This window comes from Onthophagus taurus, chromosome 7 (assembly GCF_036711975.1).
Source record: "Onthophagus taurus isolate NC chromosome 7, IU_Otau_3.0, whole genome shotgun sequence".
Classification (NCBI taxonomy): Eukaryota; Metazoa; Arthropoda; class Insecta; order Coleoptera; family Scarabaeidae; genus Onthophagus; species Onthophagus taurus.
The window spans coordinates 6,807,929-6,832,069 of record NC_091972.1 but is presented as its reverse complement, the minus strand read 5'-3'; the positions used below and the strand labels follow the sequence as shown (position 1 = coordinate 6,832,069).

The window sequence follows — 24,141 nt, the reverse complement described above, 5'->3', positions numbered from 1 at the left end:
ATTTTATTAAATTTCTTCCGTTTGAACCTTGTTTGAATTTAAGGAAACTAACCTCACTTTTTTATATACCTCTTTATTAATACATTACAATGAGTGATTTAAAAGTATCAAATTTAAAAACTTTAGATGAATATTTAAGTAATCAAGATAATTCTAAGAATAATCAGTACATAACAAACATTCCTGATATATGCAAAGAATCTCCGTGTGTTTTGGGTATTGATGAAGCAGGACGAGGACCAGTTTTAGGTAATATCAATAACATAAAATAAATTTAATAAATCATTACATTAAAATATAGGTCCGATGGTTTATGGCACCGCTTTTTGCCCAACTAACCAAGTAGGTAAACTTTTAGAACTGCAATGTGCCGACTCAAAAGTCTTAACAGAAGAAATTAGAGAAATGATTTTCGAAAAGATTTGTGCCGAATCCCACATAGGTTGGGCTATTGATGTGATTTCGCCAAATTACATATCAAATTGCATGCTGAGTAGAAGTAAACATTCTTTAAATCAAGTTTCAATGGATTCAGCGATTGGTTTAATTAAAGCAGCTAAATCAGCTGGTGTTAACATTGAGCACATCTATGTAGATACAGTGGGGAAACCAGAAAAATATCAAGATTATCTTTTAAGTATTTTTCCTGAATATAAAATTACTGTGGCGAAAAAAGCTGATTCGACTTATCCAATCGTTTCGGCTGCTAGTATTTGTGCTAAAGTAACCCGTGATCATGCATTAAAAGTATGGGATTTTCATGATGAAATTGAAACGCCGAAAGATGGATTTGGAAGTGGATATCCAGGAGGTAAAAAATATGAATAAAAAATTAATTTAAATTATTTCAAAATTTTTATAGATCCAATAACAAAAAAGTTTCTTGCGGAAAATTGCGATTTGGTTTTTGGTTTTCCATCTTTAGTAAGATTTAGTTGGTCAACCGCTGAGAAGATCTTAGATGAATCAACTTATTACGTCGAATGGGAACATATAGATGAAGATGATGGAAGTCGAGAAGTTTTAAAAAACTCCAGCATCACTTCGTTTTTTTCACCAACAAAGAAAAAATCCGTTGCTAAACGACGACACGAATTTTTTACTCAAAGACATTTACAAAGTACTTTAGAATTTTAACTCAATTTAATTTTTTTTAAACATCTTTTATTAAAAAATATGGTTTGATGAAATTTTTAGCCCAATTTGGCATTGTTTATATGTTAAGTTAAAATCATCTCCATAATTTATTCAAATATCTTATATTTTAATGTTGGATATGTTTTTAATCTGAGTAATTCCAATTCTGTTTGTAAAACTAAAATTTCGTTGTGGTTGCTTTGAATTTGTTTGATTAATTTTGTACGTTTTATCAAAGCATTAGTTCTAAAAAAAAATAGCGAATATATTATTATTATTATTTAATATAGTTTTGTAGGAGAATACCTTTGTTGAACAACTTCCTTTTCTTTTTCTAAAACTTCACGATCTATTATAAGGTTTTGTTCACAAACGTCAACATTTATATCCGAAATTTGTTTGTCAATGATTTTTGAGTTTTTACGAATTGAAACAATTTTCTTTTGAATTTCGCGGACTTGTTGTCGCCTTTCTTCGATGATTCTTTCAAAGGAACGTTTAACCAATTGAACTTCTTGTTCAAAAGTTATCCCTTTATCGGGGGAATCGCCCCTTGCTTTCGCTCGTAAATACTGTTGAACATCTTTTGTAACCTATAAAGATGAAAACTTTAAAGAAAATTAAACTTGGTGAAGGTTCCTATTCAATTTTTACTTGGACGGCTTCGATTTCTTTTAAGTAGTGTTCTAAATCAGTAATTTGCATTTTCATCTTTTTATGAGTCCATTCCATTGCTAAGATACCTCTTCTAAACGCCATGCCATCTCGCATTACTTTTAATTTTCTATTACCACCTTTCTAAATAAATTTAAAAAGTTATTAAAATCGTTTTTATTTGTAAACTAACGGTATCACCAAAATAATATCATTGATATCCTCCACATCTTTTCTACATATTAAAATGGCATCGGAAAAATCGGAAATACTTCCAGTTTGAATTAACTCAACGTAACCTTGTTTAATCATCAATTGTAATTCCATATTTTCGGCGGCATTTAATCTATCATTTCTTAAAGTTGCTAAATCGCTTTGTAATTGCCTACCATATTCTTTCTTTTTTAATAACATATTCTGATAAGCTGCCACTGTTGATTCCGCTTCTGCAATATCTAATGATGTTCCACGAATCTATTAAAAATATTTAATACAAAAATAATTTGTGTTGATTGTTGTTGGATCGCTGACGATCATTTCCGAAGTAATTTTCTGTGTGGAATCAGAATCTGAACTTAGAATTGGACCATCATCATTATGATTTTGAGATATCTCAAAATCGGATTATAGTTCTACGCAGAAAATTAGTTAAACTTTGAACACAGATCTGTGTTACTATTAATAATAACTTACTTTTAATTCGCTTTCAATTTTTAACCTTCTATTTTTACAAACAACTTCGTATAAATGTTCATCAACGGCATTTGGAATTCCCACATATAAATCCATATTATCCATTGCTCGTAAAAATTCTAAAGCTTCTGTTCCTAAAACCGCAGAACGTCCTTTGGTTACAACGCATCGAGCAAGTTCTTGTAAAACGTATGCTGTAGTAATTGTTTTTAAATTAGTTTTTGGTCTTTTTCTATTAACAAAAAAAAAATAATGTAACGTTTTAACTTTAATGAGGATTTTTTTTACTTATAAAGTTTAATAGCTACTTCTTGAGCAGCTGGACTAACATCTTGAATATCCCGCCGGAAAACCTTCTCAAGCAGTTTCTCTTTAGCGTGTAAAGCATCCATAACAACGTTAATCTCCGAGATACTTTCCGGAAGAGTACTTATTAATTTCTGCAATTCCTCCAGAAGTTGATCATTATTGCTAATCGCCTGTCTAAAATTCGTATAAAATAAGTAATTAATCTTTACACATAAAAAGATATGTACAAAAGCTCCTTTTCCTTTTCATTGCTTTCAATTTTTTTCATATTAATTATTCTCATTCGATGTATTTTCAAACATTCAGCATCGATAGCGGCATCGACTTTAATTTTTTCTAATAACAATTCTCCAATTCGATTGTTAAACTTAACAACGCTTTCACGTACTGACGTTCCTAATTGACCGTATTCAGCGCACAACATTCGTCGATAACGTAATCGTTCGCTTTCCAAAAATTTCACCGCTTCTTCATAGTCTCTGATGGCGCGCAAATCATCCTCCTTAAACTCTTCCGGTTTTTTCTCAATAACGCATTTCGGTAACGGAACATCTTTTCTTAATTCATCTTCCCAACGAATTTCCAAAACGCCGTTCATCATTCTCATTAAAGCACGTTCTTTAAAATCGTCTGCTAACAATAAAAGACGAATTCGTTCGCGTTCAGCCGCTTCGGCATCCAAAATTGCTTGTTGACTTGGTGAAATGTACGGTGTTATGGTTATCTAGAATTATAATCATCTAGAAATATAGATTTTAACAGCTTCTTTTGTTGTTATATTAAATGAAATGTAATGGTGGAAAAGTAGAAAATATTAGTGCTAATAGAGATTTTTTTCTAACCTCATCATCGGTGACTTCCAAAATTTTATCTGGTTCCTCTTTTTGATCCCAAACTGGATCGACAACAAAAATATCGGTTTGTTGTTCGGTAAAAAAGTTTAATTCCGATATGATAACCCTTAAACGAGCGTTTCTGTCGAGCAGATTCTTCATGTCTCTTTGTTTAATTGCCATAACAGCGTCGAATTCTTTGTTAAAATATTTCATCAATTTAATTTCTTCCGCCTAAAAGATATTTTTTTCAAATTAAGAAAAAGTAGACTATGATATTCATTCTCTTTTGCTATACTTTTAATAATAAAGTTTCGTATTCGCTTTGATAAAATGTTTGAATTTGTCTCTGATCGTAATGTCCTGGTATCAGATCGACAAATTGATGAGTCGATGAGCCCATTAACGCGGCTTGAGTTTCTTTGGATGGATACGTATCGGCATCTTCCTGCACTAAATCGGTATCATTATCAATATCATCCATAATGGTTTGTTCTTCTTGTTCTTTAGCAATGCACGGAGCTTTTTTGGTGAATTCCCATAAATCGCTATAAAAAAGTAATTGATTTTAGTTATTAGTTATAAAATAGTTGTTTATAGGATTATAGTTTTATCAGTGAGGGTAGAAAAAATTTCATAGGCTATCTGGAACGAACACCAGATACATATATGCCTTGAAGGATTATGCATATTACACCACAAGGAAGGCCTAAACTCTTGGGGTAACAGGAGACATGGCTAAGGTGGATTTATAGGCTGGAGAACAGGTCACGGAATAAGGATGAATGATGGAGGAAACTTTAGGAGGTCAAGATACACACGAGATTGTAGCGCCACAGATGATGATCTAGTATTTAATGAAGAATATCTTGAATATCTGCAAAAAGATTTAAACGGCAATGACTTCCAAAACGTTTTGGCGCTGTAAAATTGTGAAAAAAATTACAAGTCAAATTTCTCAGCGATCTGTATCTGTAACGAATACAAAAGTACCACCTACAAAGTTGAAGCAGTTACTGTATTAACTCAATTAATTGAATTATCTATAAAATTAAGCATAACCCTCATGAAAAAACTATCTTTTGTTATGGTGATAAAAAATGTAAGTTCTGTGTGTGTTTTTTTAATACTCAGGATCTATTGGATTCCATGGTTCAAAAATGTCACAACTGGCCATTAGTTTTTCAATGTCCCGATATTGCTCAATATAGTTCAAGATTTGTTCTTGTCCTTTATCGTCAGGTAATAAAGTGTAATTTTCGACATCGATAGCCGAAAAGATTCCAAAAATGGTTTTGCCTGGAACTTTCATCGGATCCCAACAATAACTTTTAATCCACTTTGAGACATTATCTTGGGCAACAATCAAGGCTTCCAAGTAAATTTTGGTTTCTTTACATTTTATAACGTTATCCGCGATCATTTGGTTTTTGAATTCCAAGTCCAAATTAAAATCTTGAATATCCAGAAGTTCGTTTTCCGGACCTTGTTGATTTTTCGTCAACAACTTTTTTAATTCGCTTTTAACTAACTTAAATCGTTTCATAATTGCGCTTTTCTGTTCTTCGCATTTTTTAAATTCATCACTATACAGTTTTAATTCTTCCACTTCGAGCCATGTTTTTCCCGCCAAATCACCTTTTGGTAAAAATCCAAACGTCGGCATTTGGAACATAGTTACCATTTTTTCATCGTCCAATTTCGCACGTAATGCGTTACGTTGGTCTTCGGTGACTTTAATGTCTGTCATATTTAAACAACATAGAGTATTATTTCTTCCTAATGCGATCACCTGACTTCTTAATGGATCTTCGTACGCTTTAACAATACCACCATCTAATCGATGATGAATCATAATGCAGTATTTAAATTCGAAATTCTTATCCATTGTTATGACCAATCCATCATAACCGTACGATATAATCGAATTAGCCGAAAAATTATAAATAATTTTTCTCATTTGGTGTTTACTATGAATTTTGTTTGTGAATCTCGCATAATCGTGACCACGACGTACTTCAAGTTCATGAAGACTTTTACTATTTATTGGTTGAGCGTAGAAAATTCTGTCACGAAGCGGAGTTTCATTTGCGTATAATTTCGTGTATAAATTATTGTTTTCTATATAATAATCTTTTACGTTCGGACATGGTTTATCTCGTATCACACAAAATCTTGTAATAACATTTCCTGCTACGAATTTATCTGAGGTAACGTTTAAAGCAAACAAACGAAAACAAGTTTGTGATGCCACCAAAATAAAATCGGCGATTTGTCTGTTTGCGCAACAAGTTGCTACTATTTGCATTTTTGATCCAGGTCTACCCTATAACAATATAAAAAATCTTGTATCACTGTATAATAAGCATTTAAACTTTTTAGATTTGTTTCTTATATTTAAAAATGTTTTCAGCTTACCTCAATAACAAAAAATTCTCCGATAGACATATCAGCAGCAATAAGTAACATACCAGATTCAACAAAAGCAACCTTCGACAAAGAATTCCTTGTCAAATGAAACGATGCCAGAAGTTTTATCGTGGTCGCTTTATACATGGAGAAAAGCTGTAGCATACCATGCCCAAATCCGACCGCAAAATAAGGATAATTCGGATTTTCAGCGATGGACAACGCTGGACCGCCAAGCGTCATCGAATCGAGCATCTTTCCAGTCGAAACTTCCCAAGCTGTAATCTCTTGATTCCGCGCCATAGTTACGATAATTTCGCCAACAGGATAAAGGATACAAAAATCGTTGAAAAAGCTTTCGTGTTCTCGTAACGTTACGAAATCGTTAAGATGGTTATCGAAGTAAAGTATATCGTCGTATTCATTTAAAGCTATCAAATTGTCTCGAATGCTTGCTAAAACTTTAATAACAGGTACGGTTAATTTTATTTTCCAATCGCATATCCAATTCCCAGATTTTTTGTAGTGCTAAAAAAATAAATTGCGAAATTTTTAAAATCGGAAAAAAGATTAATTACTCTTAATTCGCTATCTGGCCCGTTTGCTAGTATTCCACCTTTATACCAAGTTAAGCTGCATCGATAATTTCCAACTGCGCCCCATTGTATTACTAAATCTAATTTGTATTCGGTATTCACCTTAAAAAGTAAGCATAATTATTAAGAATTATTCTAAACTAAATTAATTACCATGTAGATATCGCCTAATACATCTTGAACAAAAATAGCTCCTTCTGATGTGAACTGAACGGCTGCAAATTGTTGGTGATAAATAAATGGTACAACTTTGTGTTGGTTGATTAAGCAGCGTTTTCCGCAAATCAAAACGTCCCAAATGTTTAAAAAACGTTCGTTTATGCTCATTTGAGCTAAATAAGTCGGAGCACCATAACTAGATCTTTAAAAGAAACACTTTAAAAAAAATTTGTAATAATTTTCTTTTAATTACTAACCTCAACAATTGTTTTGCTACGAAAATGTCGGTCCTACAAGTTGCAAGTTTCTCGAGAGTTTTCCAATTCCAAACGCAAAGTTCAAAAGTGGGTAAATCGCCTAAAGAAACTATATAATTTCCTTCGCAGAACGTCATACAAAGCAATCCATCGTCGGATGCTAGAATTTTAACAATGTTTTTTATTTAAATATTGTTGAGAATAATTAGAAATTTGTTTTCTCACGTGGAAGTACTGCTTGTATTTCAAAATCGGGATAACGTACGACATAGATTCCCGCATGCAGTCCTTTTTCACCAAATGCAAAAAGGGTACTAGTTTTATGACCACAAATACATTTGACTCCATGGCCGTGGTCATCGTCAATCGCGGTATAAACGATGTCTTCTTTCGTACTTAAATTGTAAAATGCGATGTAACAACCGTCTCCGACGCCGACCACATCTCTTCCAACAAAACACATATTGTTTATTACACCAAACTTTACCCAACTGGAATTGTAATTAAAAAAAATATTATTAAAGGAACTTTCTAAAAATATATATAAATAAAAATAGATATGAAGCTTCCATTTATCCAGGTTCAAGTGCAACTAAAAAGAAAATACTTACGATGATTGGGTCTTCGAAAAGTTCAAATTTATACGAACCATTTTATATATTTTTTTATAAATTTGAAACACTTCAAAGTATTTGACAGTAACAAATTTGTTGTTGTCAAGGTATAAAACTTTCAGTATTATTGATCAAACAGGTTATTTGCATGGCGAGGCTATAAAAATTAACTAAAACTGTACGAAATAAGATTTTGACATATTTGATTAAAGCATTTTTGAATTAATAAATTAATTAGTTATAAACCATAAAATATTCCATTCCTTTTATGGCGTAAAAAGTGAAAATCATACCAACAAAATATAATGTTTTGATAAGATTTTCAATTTATGGCTTAATTTATCTTAATAAGTATTAAAACTTGTAAAAAATGATACGATTTGTACAAATTAATTTTTTTATAATTTTACAATTCATTTTGCGTGATGCGTACTAGAAATAGTAAAACAAAGTTGTCATTATGATGATAAACGTTACAAAACTCCCGGCGCTTATAATCACATCGATTGAACGCCAATCAAATCTAGAAATAAAAATGTGGATTAAAAGCCCCCTCAAAAAAAGTCACACTATAGATAACAAAGTTAAGCCATCACCAGAAAAGATAAAAAGGCATAAATTAATAAACGTTATCGATATTCCAGTCGATAATAAAATATAAAAACGGTTGTTGAAGCAATCATTTGGTTTTAATAATTCAGTTTGAATTGTTGTTAAAATACGTGTAATCTCAAAAATCTTACGTAACTTAAAATTGTGTGAAATTTTTAGCAATAATTCATTCTGATTTAATAAAGTGAATCAACCATGGCCAACACCCAAAATATTAATCCAATTTTAATAAAACGACTTGAAAAATTCTTTTTCGATGAAAACATCACCAACGTTAAATACGAACAATTGGATTTGAAAAATTTTTTGGGTGTAATGTTCAAAGTGATTGCAAGAAAAAATGATAAACAGGACGGTCAGGTAGATTTAAGTTATATTTTTAAAGTTGCCCCATCAACGGATGCTTTAAGAAAATACGCTCAAATCGATAAATTATTTAAAAAAGAAATTTTCGTTTACGAAAAACTTCTACCTTTATATCAACAATTATCTTTAGAACATAATATTTATGAAGAATTTGTTAATATTCCTAAAATTTATTTCACTTGTAACGAAACCCTTCAAGAATCGCTATTAATGGATAACATGACATTGAAAGGATATCAATCTTGGGATTTTAACAAAAATCTTGATCTTCCACACGCAATTTATGTCATGAAAACTTATGGTAAATTACATGCCCTATCTTACGCTTTGAGGGAATACAAACCAAACGAGTATAAAAAGATTGTTGAATATACAAAAGAAAAGTTTAATGCAAATATAAATATTGCTGCCATTAGTAACCAACAAAAAAAATGTTGTAAAAAAGCTTTTGAAACGTTAAATCCAACGAAAGATAGACGAGCCATACAATTATTTAGTAAATTTATGGAAAAACCTTTTGAGTATCAATTGCAAGCAATGAAAATGGGCGCTATTGGATCATATGCTGTTATTACTCATGGAGATGCAAGTTTAAAGAATTTCTTATTCAAATATGATGTAAGTATTTTTATTATTAGACATAAGATAACCTGAGATAAATAAAAAATCTCATTATTACTGGGAGATTGTGATAAATTGATAATAATTTAACGTGTGATGATTAATATGATTAATTGATCATAATTTAACATGAAATGATTAATTAGAATTTAAACATTTATTCAAATTTTTCTTTCAGAACCATGACGATGCAACAATTCCATCGGATCTTTGCATATTAGACTGGCAATATTTAAGATACGGCTCCCCAGCTTTCGACTTATCACAATTTATCTTCATTTTCACGGATAAAACTTTCCGCAAAAATCATTTACAGCAATTATTAAAAGCCTATCATTATTCTTTATCTGGCCACTTGTCCGAATTCGGATTAGATCCGGAAAAGGTCCTTCCATTCGACGTCCTCCAAATGGAGATGAAACGATATTCGATTTTCGGACTTTGCATGGCTATTATGGTACTTCATATTGTTTTGGAGAAGGAAGGTGATGTTATTCAACTTCCTACAGGAGCTAAAACTTCTGATATTGATGATATATTCGATACAAGCGTACGAAATGATGATTATTATAAAGGAAGGGTTAGAGACGTTATAACCGATTTTGTTGAATATGGTTATTTTGAATTAGTTAATTAGAATTAAGATTATAATTATAAATAAAAGTATTAAGTTATTGATGTGTTAATTTAATTGAATAAATGCCCTAGACCAGCCCATTTTGGAAATACCAACTTCTTGAAGGTACTATCTTATGATTCTTCATGTGTGGTAGTGTATAATGTTTTCATCTCAGCTATTCTTAGTAAACTCTTGGTTTTGTTTGCGTCGATTTTTATGTATTTGTTTGACCAAACAATGTCTTTTAAGACGCCTGATATTGCTACTGCCTTATTAGTTTGTGATCTTAGGTCTTTAACAAAATCATTGTAGCTGGAAATTTGTATGCTCAGGTAGACAAACTGCATGATCTGCTTGATGGGAGTGTTTTCAATTTGAACCTTATTGGCTCCTTTGCACCATGCATTTTTTTTATCAGTAGAGACCAGCATATTCAGTTCTTTGCTCCTTTGGTAGAACTTGTAAAGTTGTTTTTGTAGGTCGTCTTCTGAATTATTCTACTCACTTCTTTTTCTGGTTCTACATTATTTAGTTTCGTTGTAAGTCTATTTTCATAAAGATGTTTTATGCTTTCCGACGTCAGCGGAAGTAAAAATAAAGAATAATGATAATAAAGATTCATATTTAAATGTCACTTTGACAACTAATTTCTAACCTATAAAATCATATAATAAAAATAAATTTTAATTAAACAAATAAACTTATATTTAAATTAAAATTGTAATAAAATTCAACATTTATTATTTATACTCTTTTTAATTTTTTATAATTTAAACTAATAAAAAAATTACATTCAATCGAACCACACATATTACTTAACCTGTCAATGTCAATAACCAAGATAACCTAAAAAATCTCTGTGTAAAAAAATGTTAGAAATTCGATATATTTTAAAGATTTACCCCAAAAGAAATAATATTCGGCTTTTATCATCTGTTGCAAAACCGAATGTAAAAACTGATTTAGTAATAAATAACGTAAGTTTTAAAAATGACGATTTTACAAATATAACCCCAAAAATTCTTTCTCACATCGGTAAAAACATCCACACTCAAAAATATCACCCTCTATCGATGGTAAGACAAAGAATTGTTAATTATTTTTATAAAAGATTTGTAACGAATCGTGGAAATCCTATTTTTTCTATGCACGAAAATATTTCTCCAATTGTAACAACGGACCAAAACTTTGACTCTTTATTGATACCAAAAGATCACCCTTCGCGGTCTAAAAGCGACTGTTATTATTTAAATAAAGATTATTTGCTGAGAGCGCACACAACTGCACATCAATCTGAATTAATTCAATCTGGTTTAAATGCTTTTCTGGTGATAGGAGATGTTTATAGACGGGATGAAATTGATCGAACTCATTATCCAGTTTTTCATCAAGTTGATGGGGTTTTATTAAAAACAAGAGATAAAGTTTTTCCACAAGATGAATCGTTATCGTTATTTGAAAAGGGAAATAATACAAATGGGATTAGAAGTCAGCCGAAACAAGCCTGTCATACTTTAGAAGCTGTTAAAGTTATGGAACACGATTTAAAATCAACTTTAGAAGGTTTAGCAAAAGAATTGTTTGGTAATGTTAAGCAACGATGGGTGGAGACATATTTTCCATTTACAGACCCATCTTGGGAATTAGAAGTTTGGCATAAAGAGCAATGGATGGAAATTTTAGGTTGCGGAATAATGAAACAAAACATTTTATCTAATTCAGGAGTAAACGACCGAATTGGATGGGCGTTCGGTTTAGGATTAGAAAGAATCGCAATGTGTTTATACAACATTCCCGATATACGATTATTTTGGTCTGAGGATTCTGGTTTTTTGAATCAGTTTAAAACGGATGATATTTATAAACAGATTGAGTATAAAGCAATTAGTCAATTTCCTCAGTGCAACAATGATATTAGTTTTTGGTTACCTGATGGGTATTCAAGCAATGATTTTTATGATTTGGTACGAAATATTGGAGGAGATATGATCGAACAAGTTTCTTTAATCGATGAATTTAAACATCCAAAAAGTGGGAAAATAAGTCATTGTTATAAAATTACCTATCGACATATGGCGAAAACTTTAAGTCAAGATGAAGTTAATATTATTCATAAAGAAATTGAGAAAAGTGCTAGTGAACAATTAAATGTTAAAATTAGATAATAAAAATTGTATAAGTTGTATAAAACGGTTGTTATTATTGTGTTATTAAAAAATATTAAAATTGTTATAATTAATAAAAAATTATTATTGCTGTTGGACTGAGGGGAATGGCCCCTCTCTTCACAGTGATCTATAAGGTCTATTGCAATTGAAGCCCTCCAAAGATTGAACCTTAGTATTGCTTCCTTTATATTGGTAGGTCTCAGGCGAACTTTACCGAAAATTTTGTGTCTTAGGCGACTCATTCGCACAGTATATGTCCAGAAGTCTCTGAATCATTGTTGCAAAGTCAACAAGTTTGATCCTCAGCTTGTCCAATATGGAAGAGGTAGTATTTTAGGAGCGCATGGCCGGTCAGGAAGCCTGAGAGCGACCTTAGATCGCCTTTGATGAGGTATAAAACCTCTTTGGTTTTGTTTTGCGACGGAATTATCATACTTGTGACCTGGAAAACCTTTTCAAGGTTACCTTTGTGGCCTCCCAATTATTGATTGCCTGTTTTAAGTGGCTTTTTTGTAGTCCACTGCTAGGTTGGGGTCCAAGAAAGGACGTTTTCACTGCCTCTTTAGCCAACTTTTTATTGCCCTCAATGTCTTTGTGACCTGGAACCCACCATAGAGTAGGTAACATTATCGCGAGTTCTCTCAGGTTGCTGATACACTCTCTAATCAGTGCGGAGTCACACGTGTAGACCTGAATTGCCATTAGGGCGCCCCGACTGTCTGTGTAAATGTTTCACCTTCAAAAATTCAGTGGTAACACGTTCAACATCCGCGACCATTTACGGCGCAAGCAAGATCAATTCCAACAATTAGGAGATCCCTCAACATCAACCCAAGATCAACAGCTGTTATGTTCGAAAATATTACCTACCACATATGATCAAATTTGTGAGAAAGTTAAAATAATATTAGCAAAAGTTATATAGACTTCTGACAGCAATAAAGCATTTTTTTCAGTAACTAGTCACTTTTTTACAACGACTTAATACATAATGCTGTTTTTGTAACGAAGGAAATACCGGAAGCCTTTCAATGTTTGGGAAATTCAGGATAAAATAATTACCATTGTTAGTGACAACGGTGCTAATATAAAAAATGCAATAATTGACAAACCTAAAAAAAGATATCATCCGTTTTGCGCATACTTTAAATACAGTGTCCGCCAAAAAGTCAGCAACACCCGTTTTACTTCTATTCCATTGCATCTACATTTCTGAAATTTAGTTTATGTGGGAGGTTCACACCGACCTTTCGATCTAAAATATTTTCAAGATGGTGGCCACTTCCGGTCGGAAGATCACAACTTCGTTATTTTAAATATATTGCTATAGTTTTTATTGCACCTTTTAATTATATGCGAAAAAATAAGTTGACTTTCATAAAAGTTATTGGTACCTAGCGCTTTTCGTTTTCGAGTTATTTTGATTTTAAATTTTTCTTGTCAATTTTCACCATGCTCTTTAAAACTCGATATCTCAGCAAACGTTCATTCAAAAAAGCTCTGAATTGGTACGATTACTCTTCAAATGTTGTCAAATAGATTGTCATTTTCGTGTCACAGTATCTTGTACAGATGGTCAAAAAGTTAAATATACTAGAAACCACGAGAGCTGGCAGTGACAGATCGCTTAAAAATGGTATGAATCAAGATATGGACGTACGACTTTGATTATGTCACCACATACATTTATATGTAGGTTATGTTAGTAACGGAGGTTATATGTCAAACGTCAAAGTTATTAGTCTAATTAATAGGGCACGGAACTTTTGTAACGGAACGATACGATTTACCCCCTCCACTTGTTCTCCTAGAAAATAAGGTGGTGGGGTCAGTCAACTCACCTCATCGGTTGTTGTTGACGACCGACAATCGGTTTATTACACGTCAGTGTCAACTGTCAGTACGATTTGAAAATATTAAAAAAAAATGTATTTTATAACTTTAATTCAAACAAACAGGATCCGATTTGTAATATCAATCACAAATCGGATACGGATATAAAAATATTGCTGTTAATGTATATTGAAACAATCATCCCTAAATTTTCATCTGTAAATGACGTTCTAGTTGACGTTAAAATGTGTTTGTACCTAGAAAATGATCTTTTAACATCACAACTTGTAAGTGGAGCATAAATAAAATACTGAGCTATTGAACCATATTTTTCCTTAAGAGTTAAAGGTATATTGTTTTCGGCAATTTGTTGAACAATTTTCAAATACGAACAACAATTTTACCACAAAGGGAAACTAAAAACAATTCTTAAAAAAAAAACTATAATACGAACTCAAACAGAACTCCAAATTCCAATTAAAGGTAACTAAAGAAAGATAAATAGCAAATTTGACGAAATTATGCGGATGAAAAGCGTCGAATACTGCACATTTGAACAACAGTAAAATCTTACTGACAGTTGACAATGTTGACATTGATGCGCAATAAAAAACCGATCGTCGGTCGTCAATAACAACCGATCAGGTGAGTTGACTTGACGCCACCGACTCATTTTCTAGGAGAACAAGTGGAGGGGGTAAATCGTATCGTACCGTTACAAAAGTTCCGGGCCCTACTAATTAATGATTTTCCTTTCAAACAAAACATTTTCGGCTTGTGAAAACACTAACAGATTCATGACAACGCTGACAAGACGTTTGGATTTGAGGTTATAATTATAGAGTTACATCCCTTAGAAGAACAGACGTACTTTTTCGACGTGGCCATTTGAATTGTACAGCAGACATATTAAACTATTGCTATCTCTTTCTAACACACATTACTCTGTAGCGGTTTGTGAACTACGTATGGCATTTGTAAGAGCGGAAAACGATTTACTGCCAGCTTTCGTGGCGTCTACTATACCTATTTTCCGTATTCAATGGCAAGAAAGTGAAAATTTTAAATAGTATGCCCCGTATTTTATTAGCCCATCAGAAAGGGAATTTGCCGCGAAATGCCGGAAACCGGTTATATTTTTATTAGGACATGATATTTTGACAGTTTTTCGTTTAATTTATTTTTAAATTTTAGATGCCATAAACTCAAGGAAACCGGTATTGCAACTGATAAAGAAATGTAGCTCATTTTAAGCACAACATAGTGGCATTTGAAAAATTAAAAAGTATGCAAACACAAATAGGATACCCTGAGCTAAAAGTGAAACAAGATGTCTACTAGATGGAATTCTTTTTTAATTATAACAGAAAAACTTTTAGCGATAAGGACCCACTATCAGCTGCTATAACATCGTTACCATGAGCTCCAGAATTCATTACAGCAACAATGCGATATGTTGACAGACTTAGTCTCCATCTTGAAACCATTTGGAAAGATGAATATTGAATTGTCAGGTGGGAAATATGCAACCATTTCGCTATAAGAAACAACCAGTAGAACGTTTAAAACTTGCTTTACAAATTAATGTTAGAAGACGACTTGGTATTTTAGAATCAAATCGATTTAAAAAAGCTGCTTTTGGTGATGAGGAAAATGCAGACACAGTGCAAAAATTATTACTGAAATGTCGTCTATTTTGTAAAATAAAAGTGAGACAGTTGAAATTGTAACTAACAATATCGATGATGAAAAAAACATTGGTACCATTTTGATCGAGTTGTCACTTTGAAAAACGGTTCAACAGCAAGCACGAACGCAACTTTGATTGTAAGAGAATATTTAGAGATGTCTTTTATAACACAAACTCAGAATCTAATTAAATTTTCGATGCGCCACAAAAATTATGAATGAAAGTTGAAACAGACTTTCTGGGATTTAAATCTATTTTAAGTAATATATTTATAATATTGTTTAGTATTAATACTGTCAGACGACTCTTATTAAATGACTGAATGAATAGCTTACTTTCGATATTTTTATTTTAATTATGTATCGAATTATTCGATAGTGCCCATTACTACAATCTGTCCCTTTTCTAAGTTCAAAACAGTGTAGAAGTTTATAGCAAAAAGAGCTGAGGGGCAATTTAATGCAGCTATTTGGTCAACTAATGCCCATACCTACTCTGTATCCAACTGTCTTTGAAGCATCAGTGTACCAGGCAAGCTCTCCCCTTTCAATGAACTTTTAATTTCCTTACAATAAACTATGATTAAAATTAAAACAATTTTGATTAACATAATTTTTATTTACAACTAAATTTTTCTAATTTGACAAGAAATATCATTTGAATTAACATTAATAACAGCAAAAGTACCACCAACATAATTTTTAACTAGTCTTTCTGGATTAACAAATAAACAACCACCAAGATCTTTAATACAATATCGCAAAATTGATGGTGTAATTAAAATGTTAGGTTTTACTTTCATTTCACAGTTCTTCAACAAGCTTGTATAATCTATAGTAGAATCATTATCATTTGGATATAACGGATAAAAAGATTTTTGCTCAATTAAATGAGATGCCAACCGAGCCATTCTATCTGTATTATTCGGCTTTCTAAAAAATAAATTGTATATTATATTAACAATAAAAAACCTAAAAATATGTATACCTGGCTATTTCTTCTTTTGATAAATGAAATAAAATATCCATAGAACTCGTCCCAATAACAATCCCGTTAATATCCAACAAACATGGATTTGGGGCACAAATTAAGTTCGGATATTTTTCTTTAATGTCATAAGACGGTGTAGGAAAGATCGGAAAATGATTGGCATCTTTATCGGAAGGAACCAAAACAACTTTAATTTCAAAACTAAAATTGTAACCAAAAATAAATAAAGACAAAATATTTTAATTTAAAACTTACTTAAAACATTCCATTATGGTTTGGATTAAATTATCAAAGTAAGATTGAAAAGTTTCGGTCATATTAATCATTTGAGAGTGAGAAAAATCAAGAAATGGACCGAGTAAAATTAAAATGTTCGGTTTTATTTCGACGACGTATTTTAAAAGATCTTGTAATGGCTCGTATAAGAAGTTATCAGCCGTTGTATATGGTCCAACAGCTACGACGATTTGTAAATAATCTTCACCGAGATCTCTTTCGTTTCTTGAAAATTCCAAATTGGCTTTCGTGTAAAACGTCTTTGCTATAAATTTATTACCTTTACCAGGCAAACCATCAACAGCAACAATTTGACCCGGAAATAAACTAAAAGATTTCGTTTGACTAATATTAATCAAACTAGTTTTGGCTCCTTTATTATTAAAAGAAGATTCTAATTTTACGGTATTTAAATTTAATTTATTTATATCCTCCGAAGTAATTCTTCCACAACAAATTGTATTTTCCTGCAAAAATAATGTTTAATTATTGTTTTTAAACGAATTTTGATCTTGTTTTAAACTTACATCATTTTTATTTAAATTTGATTTGGTCAGAATCGAATTTGTTAAAGAATCGATAGTTTCATTAAAAACGTCCGCAATTTTTACTTGTGTTGCGTGTAGAAATCGAAACTTTTCCGGATTATACCAAATCGAATCCGAAAGAATTTTTACAGTCGTTTTTTGATTTGTTTGTGTAAATGTTTCTGTTAAATCTGGTCCATGGGTTAGAAGTATTTGTCCAGAATCAGATCGTTCAGAGTAAGATTGCATTAATATTTTCCTAAGTTGAAGAAAAATAAAGTCTTAATTTATATGAAAGAAAATGTTGATGAATAAATAAATTCGTTCTTTAATGGTGTCAAAAACAACGAATTCTAGCAATACTTATATCTAGAAATTGAAAATCATTGAATGTTTTCGATAATTGTTCAATTATTTTTCTAATTTAGACGTGCGCCACTCCAAAACATCATAAATTAGGGATTGTTTTTAGCTCATATAATATTTCTTGCTCTTTGATAATGTAGTACACATAATTTTGTTACTACATCAGAAGATAACCTTCAAAAAGCCGTATACTTGTTTAATACCATAAGTAGGGATTACAAATGCGAAATCTCTAAGACAAAAACAATGGCATTTATAGAAAATTGACACTTTTAGTTAATCTGATTTAACAACTTTGGGTAATAAACGCAGGAAGGATACTCAAATGAAATTTTATAAGACAATGGCAATATCGCCCCTGAAGTATGGCAGCGAAGCATGGATGACAAGGAAAAACCTAAGCCTTGCTTTAACAAATCGGATCATATCAGAAACGAAGATATTAGAGAGGAACTGGAAATTTTCGCAGTTAACGACAAAATCAAAGAATACAAAGAGAAATGGGTGGACCACGTGCAAAGAATGCAATATGACAGAATACCAAAATTGGCACTGCAGTAAAAAAACTTGGCCTAAACTGTTCAGTACGACGACATAACTCATTTTAATTTTACACGAATTTTGGTATCATCACAGAATAAATTATTCTGTGATTATAATACAGTTACATTAGTTATACTAAATAAGTACTTAATCATATGTCTTTATTAATTGTTTATTTATAACAGGTTACTCTAGTTAAGCACTACGTCGCATAGCTTAATCTTTAGCACATGTCAAATATCAACAATTAAAAGAAAAAGCAAAGCAACTTCTTTAAAGCTTAGTTAGAACAGGTTCGACTTTATCAGGTGAAATTGTATATCTTTTGACTAATTAAGCCGAAATCGCTCAAATCGCTCTGAGTAGTACACCCACAAAACAATAAAACATGGTGGGGGAAGCATAATGGTTTGTAGCTGGTATGGAATTGGCCCAATTTTTTAGAAACAGGGCACTTTAAATCAATATGGCTACATCAACATACTGGAAAATACCATGTTGCCCTATGCTGATGACAATATGCCTCTGTGGTGAAAGTTTCAGCAAGACAACGACCCCAAACACACTTCCAGGGCAGCAAAGACTTGGTTTGCTGAAAGGAAAATCGATGTATCAGGTCAATTTCCTGACCTTAATCCAATTGAGCATCTATGGGGAGATGTAGCAATTGGTAATAAACGTTACTTAATTAAAAAGGATTTATGGAGTGCAGTCGAATTTGGAAAGGTGTCGCTGGTTAATGGAGTCCATGACTAGTCAATGCGCAACAGCGCTAAAAAACCGCAGACAATAAAATATTAATTTTAAATGTTGTATTATACCGTTTTTCTTTTATTTTTCAGTAAAACCATATTATTTTTATTAATTTAATGCATGCACCTATTATTTTGCAAAGGCGTTAAAGTGTTCTTTTATTTTTTATTGTTGTATTGTTATTATTTATTGAATAATGTTTGTTTTGAGAAACAATCAATTAGTAATTCTAATTTTATGTATTACTCTTTTACCCTTATATATTTTACGACTAAAATACATTTTTCAAGTCACACCTATTATTTTGCACAGCACTGTATATACATTTATTATTTTTTATGTTTTCTGTTATAATTATGTTTTGTTGGTGTGAATAAACATGCAGGGTTAATTTTGGAGATGATTTTTATAACAAATTGTTACTCTCAACATAAAAAATTCTTTTATGCTTAAATGGATTGTATTTCACAAACCAATTAGTAAGAGTTTTGATAATTCTTATCAAAAATAAACTTGATTTCATACCAAGAATTATTTTTTTTTGCAACCCTCCTTTAATTTCAAAATATACTTACTCTTCAAATTCATTTTCAACTTTGTTATTACTTTTAGGTTCAAAAACGATTTTATCACCACCATTAACTTCAACATTTTCAATTTCCTTCTTTTTCTGAAACATAAAAATTAAAATTTATTTTCTTTATAAAGAGTATGAACCAAAAAAAAAGGCCTATTTAATGATTTAAAATTAATTTTTATTCTTTGATAATTATTTATAATAATAAAACAAACTTTATCGAATTTAAGGTTAAGTACAATTTTTTTAATAACCCCATTTCTAGCAAACATGAATAGACGAGTATGGATCTAGTCATGATTTTTAAAAACTCCACGAACCAGATCCTACTCACCGATACAAATTTGCAACAAAAAGAAAAATTTTTTTTTCCTTTCTTCATTCAAAGCTTCCATTTTTTTAGTATGTATTTCCCATGTTTTTTTTAATGAGTGTGGATCTAGTCACAATACAAAAAAATTTAACGTGCACCAGACCCAAACTCATTGAAAACAACAAGAAAACGAAAATTTCTTCGTCCACAACGAAGAAAATGAGTATCACAGAACAAAAGAACTTCGAAAACAAAAAAATATAAAACAAACGACCCCTCACAAAAACAAATGAAAAACGCGAAAAAATTTGTTTACACATTCCGAAAACGCAACAAAACTCTCGTTGCATTGTTTCTTCCGAAACGGAAACGAAACAAAAAACACCGCGATTTCATAGACAGAGTTACGACGCGTGTACGCGCAACAGGTTGTCGAGTCAACATTAAATTTGTTATCATAAAATTAATTCACTGAAACACTTGGGGCACTTGAAATTATTTTGGGGAATAAGAAAAAACGGATTGAAAAGGCAAGCGTCTTCTCCAGATTTTAACAAATGGCTGCCGAAGAAACAAACAACCTTGAAAAAGTTCTCAGAAAAGTTACGAGCGTCTTGTGCGCAAGTGCAACTAATAGAAATGACGTGAAGTGTTTTCGTTTCATTCCAACCGACGTCGGTTAATCGTGAATGACGAAGACGAAACGTTGAGAAGGCGAGTATACAACGAAAGAGCATTCAACTGTGTGAAGCAAGAAGCGAGTATAAGAGAAAAATATGGAGGATAACTGTTTAAGATGGATTAAATAAAAAAATGATATAAAATAAGAAGAAGACATAAAACAAATTACCTTGGGTTGTTGAGGTGTTCCAGGAACTATATCTGATCTACACAAAGCCTAAGGAAAAAATCTTTGTTTTTATTCTTAATTAGTATTTTTTAATTGTTTTATAAAGGATACTTTGCTATTGAACTATTCAGATCATTTAATTTTGCAAGTTCTTTCCGTTCCATCAACAAAATTCCATCCAAAGTTATAGGGCCATTCTTTAAATTTGTTATAGTAAACGCTGACCATTGGTCAACGAAATCCTCTACAAGGATATTGTATTTTGTACATAATTCCAAACCTAAGTATCAATAATTTAAGAAAGATTTAGTTTTAGGTTATGTTAACAAAACTTTAATTTCCTTTTAATAACTTACATTTGTTAATTACTTTCTCATCCGGGGTTTGCCCTATAAAATCCAAAGCTCTTCTTAATTCTTCTTTAGACGGCAACATTTCACCTAAATTTATTCACCGTTTCTTCTTATAAATTGCCGGTTAAAAACGCGGGAATATTTTTTTAACTACATATATGAAGTTGGTAAAAACAGCAATGCCAATTACTTAAAATAAATTTTTATGTATTTGTTTAATTAGCTGTTTAAATATTATTTAAGATTAATTATTAATTAAGGTAAGACAAAAAAGGTTTTTGTTTCGTTTTTATTTAAAATATTACTAAATTATTAATCAAATTATTTGTTGTTGGAGATTACCAACCTAACGTAACAATGTTAAAATTACCTAAAATATAAAATAAATAAAAGAATTTAATAAATCAAATTAAATTTTGCTTAAATAAATAATTTTGAAATTAAAGCATCATTAATATACATAAATTAGTACCATTTAAAAATTAATAAAATTCCAACACAAAATAATGACAGATGAAATCTAACCTAAAAATTGTAAACATCAAAAACATTAAATTTTGAAATGTTTAAGGGTGTCTTAAGGAAAATTACGTTAATAACAAAACGTTATAATTCGGTGGTAAATAAAAATTATCTTTTATTTTTAATTATTTCAATTTTATCAGTTTACAGATCTTATAAACGTAGAACCAACGAAACGTTTACAAATATTACATAGAATGGCCCCAAAACACCGTGAAAACCCGATTATTACTAAATTAGAATCGAATGAGTTCAAATCGATTTTTACAGATGAATTAAAATCTTTGGTGTCTCTCTTTAACAAGCATGGTTATGAAATTAGGATTTGTGGAGGTGCAGTAAGGTAATTATTATAAATCTTTAAAAGAGATTAATATTAATTATTGTTTTTTAAAAATAGGGATTTAATCATGGGTATGAAACCTAAAGATTTAGATTTCGCAACAACAGCTACTCCAGATGAAATGAAAGATATGTTTAGTGCTGAAAATATTCGTATGATAAATACAAGAGGTGAAAAGCATGGAACTATTACTCCAAGGATAAATAATAAAGAAAATTTTGAAGTAACAACACTCAGAATTGATGTGGTTACTGATGGGAGACATGCTGAAGTTCAGTATACAACTGATTGGCTTTTGGATGCAAATAGACGGGATTTAACAATAAATTCAATGTTTTTAGGTTTGATCAAATAAACCTGTGAACCAATACAACCTCGATGTAAATAAAATGTATTGTTGCAGGGTTAGATGGTTCAGTGTACGATTATTTTTATGGTTATGATGATTTAGAAAAACGGCGGGTGGCTTTTGTTGGAAATGCTACAACAAGAATACAAGAAGATTATTTAAGGATTTTAAGATATTTTCGATTTTATGGTAGAATAGCATTAACACCAGATGCTCATGAAGAACTTACCTTAGAGGCAATTAGAGAAAATTTAAATGGCTTACATGGAATATCTGGTGAACGTATTTGGGTGGAGTTAAAAAAGATACTAGAAGGAAATTTCGCTGGGGAGATTATGCAAACAATTATAGAATGTGGATTATCTCCATATATTGGTAATAATAATCTTTGTTATCAAATTTAAACATTGATTTATTCTGTTTTTAGGTTTACCTCAAAATCCAAATGTAGAAGAATTAAAAGCTGTTTGGAAACGCAGTCAAAAATTAAATCTTCATGGAATAACTCTTCTTGTAACTCTTATAAGATCTGAGGAACAAGTACTCAATTTACATACGAGATTAAAATTATCTGCTTATGAAAGAGACTTGGCATTATTCTTAGTAGCCCATCGAGGCCCTAAATTATCATCTAAAGATCCTTTACTTCCTTATCAACAACTTTTAATTAAATCAAAATCAAAACAGAATCACACCAAAGAATGGATTATTGAAGTTCTTAAATATAATAACTCTCCATTTTTACAAAAATTCATTGAATGGAATGTTCCTAAGTTTCCTGTTAATGGGGCTATGTTAAAAGAAGAAGGAGTTGAAAGTGGAAGAATTATGGGGTGTGTACTTAACGAATTAAAGGAATTTTGGGCTGATAATGATTTTGATTTAAATGCTGAAGAATTATTGAAAGAAATACCTAGGATTGTTAATAGCTTGGAAAATAAAAAAAATAGAAAGTAATAAAGGATTTTTTTGTTGGATTCCTAAAAAAAAATTTTTTTTAACTTAAACTCAAATGAATAAATGATTTCAAAATATTCATTTTGATTTTGTCGCATTTTTTGATTAATCTGTTAGTAGATCATTAGACTGAGTTTACTTATTTGATGATTGTTAACCTTTTCAAATCATGGAATAAAAGGATATTTTCCAAGTTTTAATACAAAAATTCAAAATTAAAGAATAAGTTTTGATAATTTTAACCACATTTTGATCATTTTAGATAGTTTTGAACAAGTTTACATAATTTCAGTAATATTTCCATCATTTTGAACTATTTTGTAAAATTTTGATAATTTTAGATACATTTTGGAATATTCTAGACAATTTAGTATAAGTTTAGCCAAATTGTATACAAAAGCACTGCTGTGTACGTGAGGTAATGAATCATTTAAATGATTCACGAACACTTTTAACGATCTGCTGTGTGTTAGACTTGAGAAAGACGCCTACTGCTTGATGTTGTAGATAAACGAAATAGTAGGCTTTACGTATAATAATAAACGCTTTAACACTGCCTTCTCGTGCTAGCTCATCTGCCATTTCATTGCTAGCAACCCCAGAGTGACCTAGGACACAGATCAGAAAAACTCTATTATCACAACTCAGTGTGTTTAAAGTTCTTTTGTAGTCATTAACTGCAAAACCGGTTTCACTGTCTGAGAAAAATCGTAGGCTGTTACGTTCTTTACCCTTCTCTCAAGAAGGATTTTAGCACCCATATCAATAGCAAATATGTGCCGAGGCTGTAAGCTTGCTTAATCCAAAGTGTCTAGCAGTATACTCCTGTCCCGACCTCTTCCAGTGCTGTTG

General features: G+C 31.2%; 6 protein-coding genes across 8 annotated transcripts; 4 read left to right on the top strand and 2 right to left on the bottom strand.

Moving 5' to 3' along the window:
- The first annotated feature begins 19 nt into the window (after nt 1-19).
- LOC111418826 (ribonuclease H2 subunit A) lies at nt 20-6,509 on the top strand. The gene is made up of 4 exons (XM_023051513.2): nt 20-249; nt 302-811; nt 863-1,120; nt 6,040-6,509. The coding sequence occupies exons 1-4, from the start codon at nt 90-92 to the stop codon at nt 6,090-6,092; spliced, it is 981 nt and encodes a 326-aa protein (XP_022907281.2). The 5' UTR covers nt 20-89; the 3' UTR covers nt 6,093-6,509.
- Nucleotides 1,143-7,733, bottom strand: LOC111418823 (cilia- and flagella-associated protein 43). 2 transcript variants are annotated; one of them, XM_023051508.2, is made up of 16 exons: nt 7,659-7,733; nt 7,273-7,538; nt 7,048-7,207; nt 6,785-6,992; nt 6,614-6,733; nt 6,045-6,563; nt 4,757-5,952; nt 3,925-4,174; nt 3,636-3,860; nt 3,021-3,517; nt 2,773-2,967; nt 2,485-2,716; nt 1,993-2,265; nt 1,792-1,935; nt 1,444-1,730; nt 1,143-1,383 (listed from the first exon to the last, which is right to left on the bottom strand). In XM_023051508.2, the coding sequence occupies exons 1-16, from the start codon at nt 7,697-7,699 to the stop codon at nt 1,245-1,247; spliced, it is 4,752 nt and encodes a 1,583-aa protein (XP_022907276.2). In that variant the 5' UTR covers nt 7,700-7,733; the 3' UTR covers nt 1,143-1,244. The 2 variants fall into 2 exon arrangements, with proteins under 2 accessions (XP_022907276.2, XP_071053706.1); XM_071197605.1 differs by lacking the exon at nt 1,143-1,383 and having other exon boundaries at nt 1,652-1,745.
- A 221-nt stretch (nt 7,734-7,954) lies between these two features.
- LOC111418825 (uncharacterized) lies at nt 7,955-9,936 on the top strand. The gene is made up of 2 exons (XM_023051512.2): nt 7,955-9,257; nt 9,439-9,936. The coding sequence occupies exons 1-2, from the start codon at nt 8,469-8,471 to the stop codon at nt 9,895-9,897; spliced, it is 1,248 nt and encodes a 415-aa protein (XP_022907280.2). The 5' UTR covers nt 7,955-8,468; the 3' UTR covers nt 9,898-9,936.
- Nucleotides 9,937-10,695: 759 nt separating this feature from the next.
- On the top strand, nt 10,696-12,069 carry LOC111418824 (Phenylalanyl-tRNA synthetase, mitochondrial). The gene has a single exon (XM_023051511.2). The coding sequence runs from the start codon at nt 10,749-10,751 to the stop codon at nt 12,042-12,044; it is 1,296 nt and encodes a 431-aa protein (XP_022907279.2). The 5' UTR covers nt 10,696-10,748; the 3' UTR covers nt 12,045-12,069.
- A 4,098-nt stretch (nt 12,070-16,167) lies between these two features.
- LOC111418836 (DNA polymerase alpha subunit B) lies at nt 16,168-21,268 on the bottom strand. Its single transcript, XM_023051523.2, has 8 exons — nt 21,122-21,268; nt 20,877-21,045; nt 20,766-20,802; nt 19,601-19,695; nt 17,364-17,622; nt 16,816-17,303; nt 16,558-16,761; nt 16,168-16,502 (listed from the first exon to the last, which is right to left on the bottom strand). The coding sequence occupies exons 1-8, from the start codon at nt 21,198-21,200 to the stop codon at nt 16,196-16,198; spliced, it is 1,638 nt and encodes a 545-aa protein (XP_022907291.2). The 5' UTR covers nt 21,201-21,268; the 3' UTR covers nt 16,168-16,195.
- A 344-nt stretch (nt 21,269-21,612) lies between these two features.
- LOC111418887 (CCA tRNA nucleotidyltransferase 1, mitochondrial) lies at nt 21,613-23,324 on the top strand. Of its 2 annotated transcripts, none has more exons than XM_023051590.2 (5): nt 21,613-21,737; nt 21,791-21,983; nt 22,041-22,324; nt 22,387-22,707; nt 22,760-23,322. In XM_023051590.2, the coding sequence occupies exons 2-5, from the start codon at nt 21,838-21,840 to the stop codon at nt 23,287-23,289; spliced, it is 1,281 nt and encodes a 426-aa protein (XP_022907358.1). In that variant the 5' UTR covers nt 21,613-21,737; nt 21,791-21,837; the 3' UTR covers nt 23,290-23,322. The 2 variants fall into 2 exon arrangements, with proteins under 2 accessions (XP_022907358.1, XP_022907357.1); XM_023051589.2 differs by having other exon boundaries at nt 21,618-21,737; nt 21,784-21,983; nt 22,760-23,324.
- The last annotated feature ends 817 nt before the right edge of the window (nt 23,325-24,141 follow it).

What these genes read in the sequence shown, in the direction of transcription:
- LOC111418826 (XM_023051513.2), top strand. Translation starts at nt 90, where the DNA reads ATGAGTGATTTAAAAGTATCAAATTTAAAAACTTTAGATGAATATTTA. An exon ending in TGGAAGTGGATATCCAGGAG is followed by an intron (nt 812 to 862) that starts GTAAAAAATATG and finishes AAATTTTTATAG; the next exon opens with ATCCAATAACAAAAAAGTTT. An exon ending in TACTCAAAGACATTTACAAA is followed by an intron (nt 1,121 to 6,039) that starts GTACTTTAGAAT and finishes AAATGTTTTCAG; the next exon opens with CTTACCTCAATAACAAAAAA.
- LOC111418836 (XM_023051523.2), bottom strand. Translation starts at nt 21,200, where the DNA reads ATGTTGCCGTCTAAAGAAGAATTAAGAAGAGCTTTGGATTTTATAGGG. An exon ending in CTGAATAGTTCAATAGCAAA is followed by an intron (nt 20,803 to 20,876) that starts GTATCCTTTATA and finishes GGCTTTGTGTAG; the next exon opens with ATCAGATATAGTTCCTGGAA. An exon ending in CAAATTTAAATAAAAATGAT is followed by an intron (nt 17,304 to 17,363) that starts GTAAGTTTAAAA and finishes TTATTTTTGCAG; the next exon opens with GAAAATACAATTTGTTGTGG.
- LOC111418824 (XM_023051511.2), top strand. Translation starts at nt 10,749, where the DNA reads ATGTTAGAAATTCGATATATTTTAAAGATTTACCCCAAAAGAAATAAT.
- LOC111418823 (XM_023051508.2), bottom strand. Translation starts at nt 7,699, where the DNA reads ATGGTTCGTATAAATTTGAACTTTTCGAAGACCCAATCATC. An exon ending in TGGAAGTCACCGATGATGAG is followed by an intron (nt 3,518 to 3,635) that starts GTTAGAAAAAAA and finishes TTATAATTCTAG; the next exon opens with ATAACCATAACACCGTACAT. An exon ending in ATATCAATGATATTATTTTG is followed by an intron (nt 1,936 to 1,992) that starts GTGATACCGTTA and finishes AAATTTATTTAG; the next exon opens with AAAGGTGGTAATAGAAAATT.
- LOC111418825 (XM_023051512.2), top strand. Translation starts at nt 8,469, where the DNA reads ATGGCCAACACCCAAAATATTAATCCAATTTTAATAAAACGACTTGAA. An exon ending in ATTTCTTATTCAAATATGAT is followed by an intron (nt 9,258 to 9,438) that starts GTAAGTATTTTT and finishes TTTTTCTTTCAG; the next exon opens with AACCATGACGATGCAACAAT.
- LOC111418887 (XM_023051589.2), top strand. Translation starts at nt 21,681, where the DNA reads ATGTTTAAGGGTGTCTTAAGGAAAATTACGTTAATAACAAAACGTTAT. An exon ending in CAAAACGTTATAATTCGGTG is followed by an intron (nt 21,738 to 21,783) that starts GTAAATAAAAAT and finishes CAATTTTATCAG; the next exon opens with TTTACAGATCTTATAAACGT. An exon ending in TGGATTATCTCCATATATTG is followed by an intron (nt 22,708 to 22,759) that starts GTAATAATAATC and finishes TTCTGTTTTTAG; the next exon opens with GTTTACCTCAAAATCCAAAT.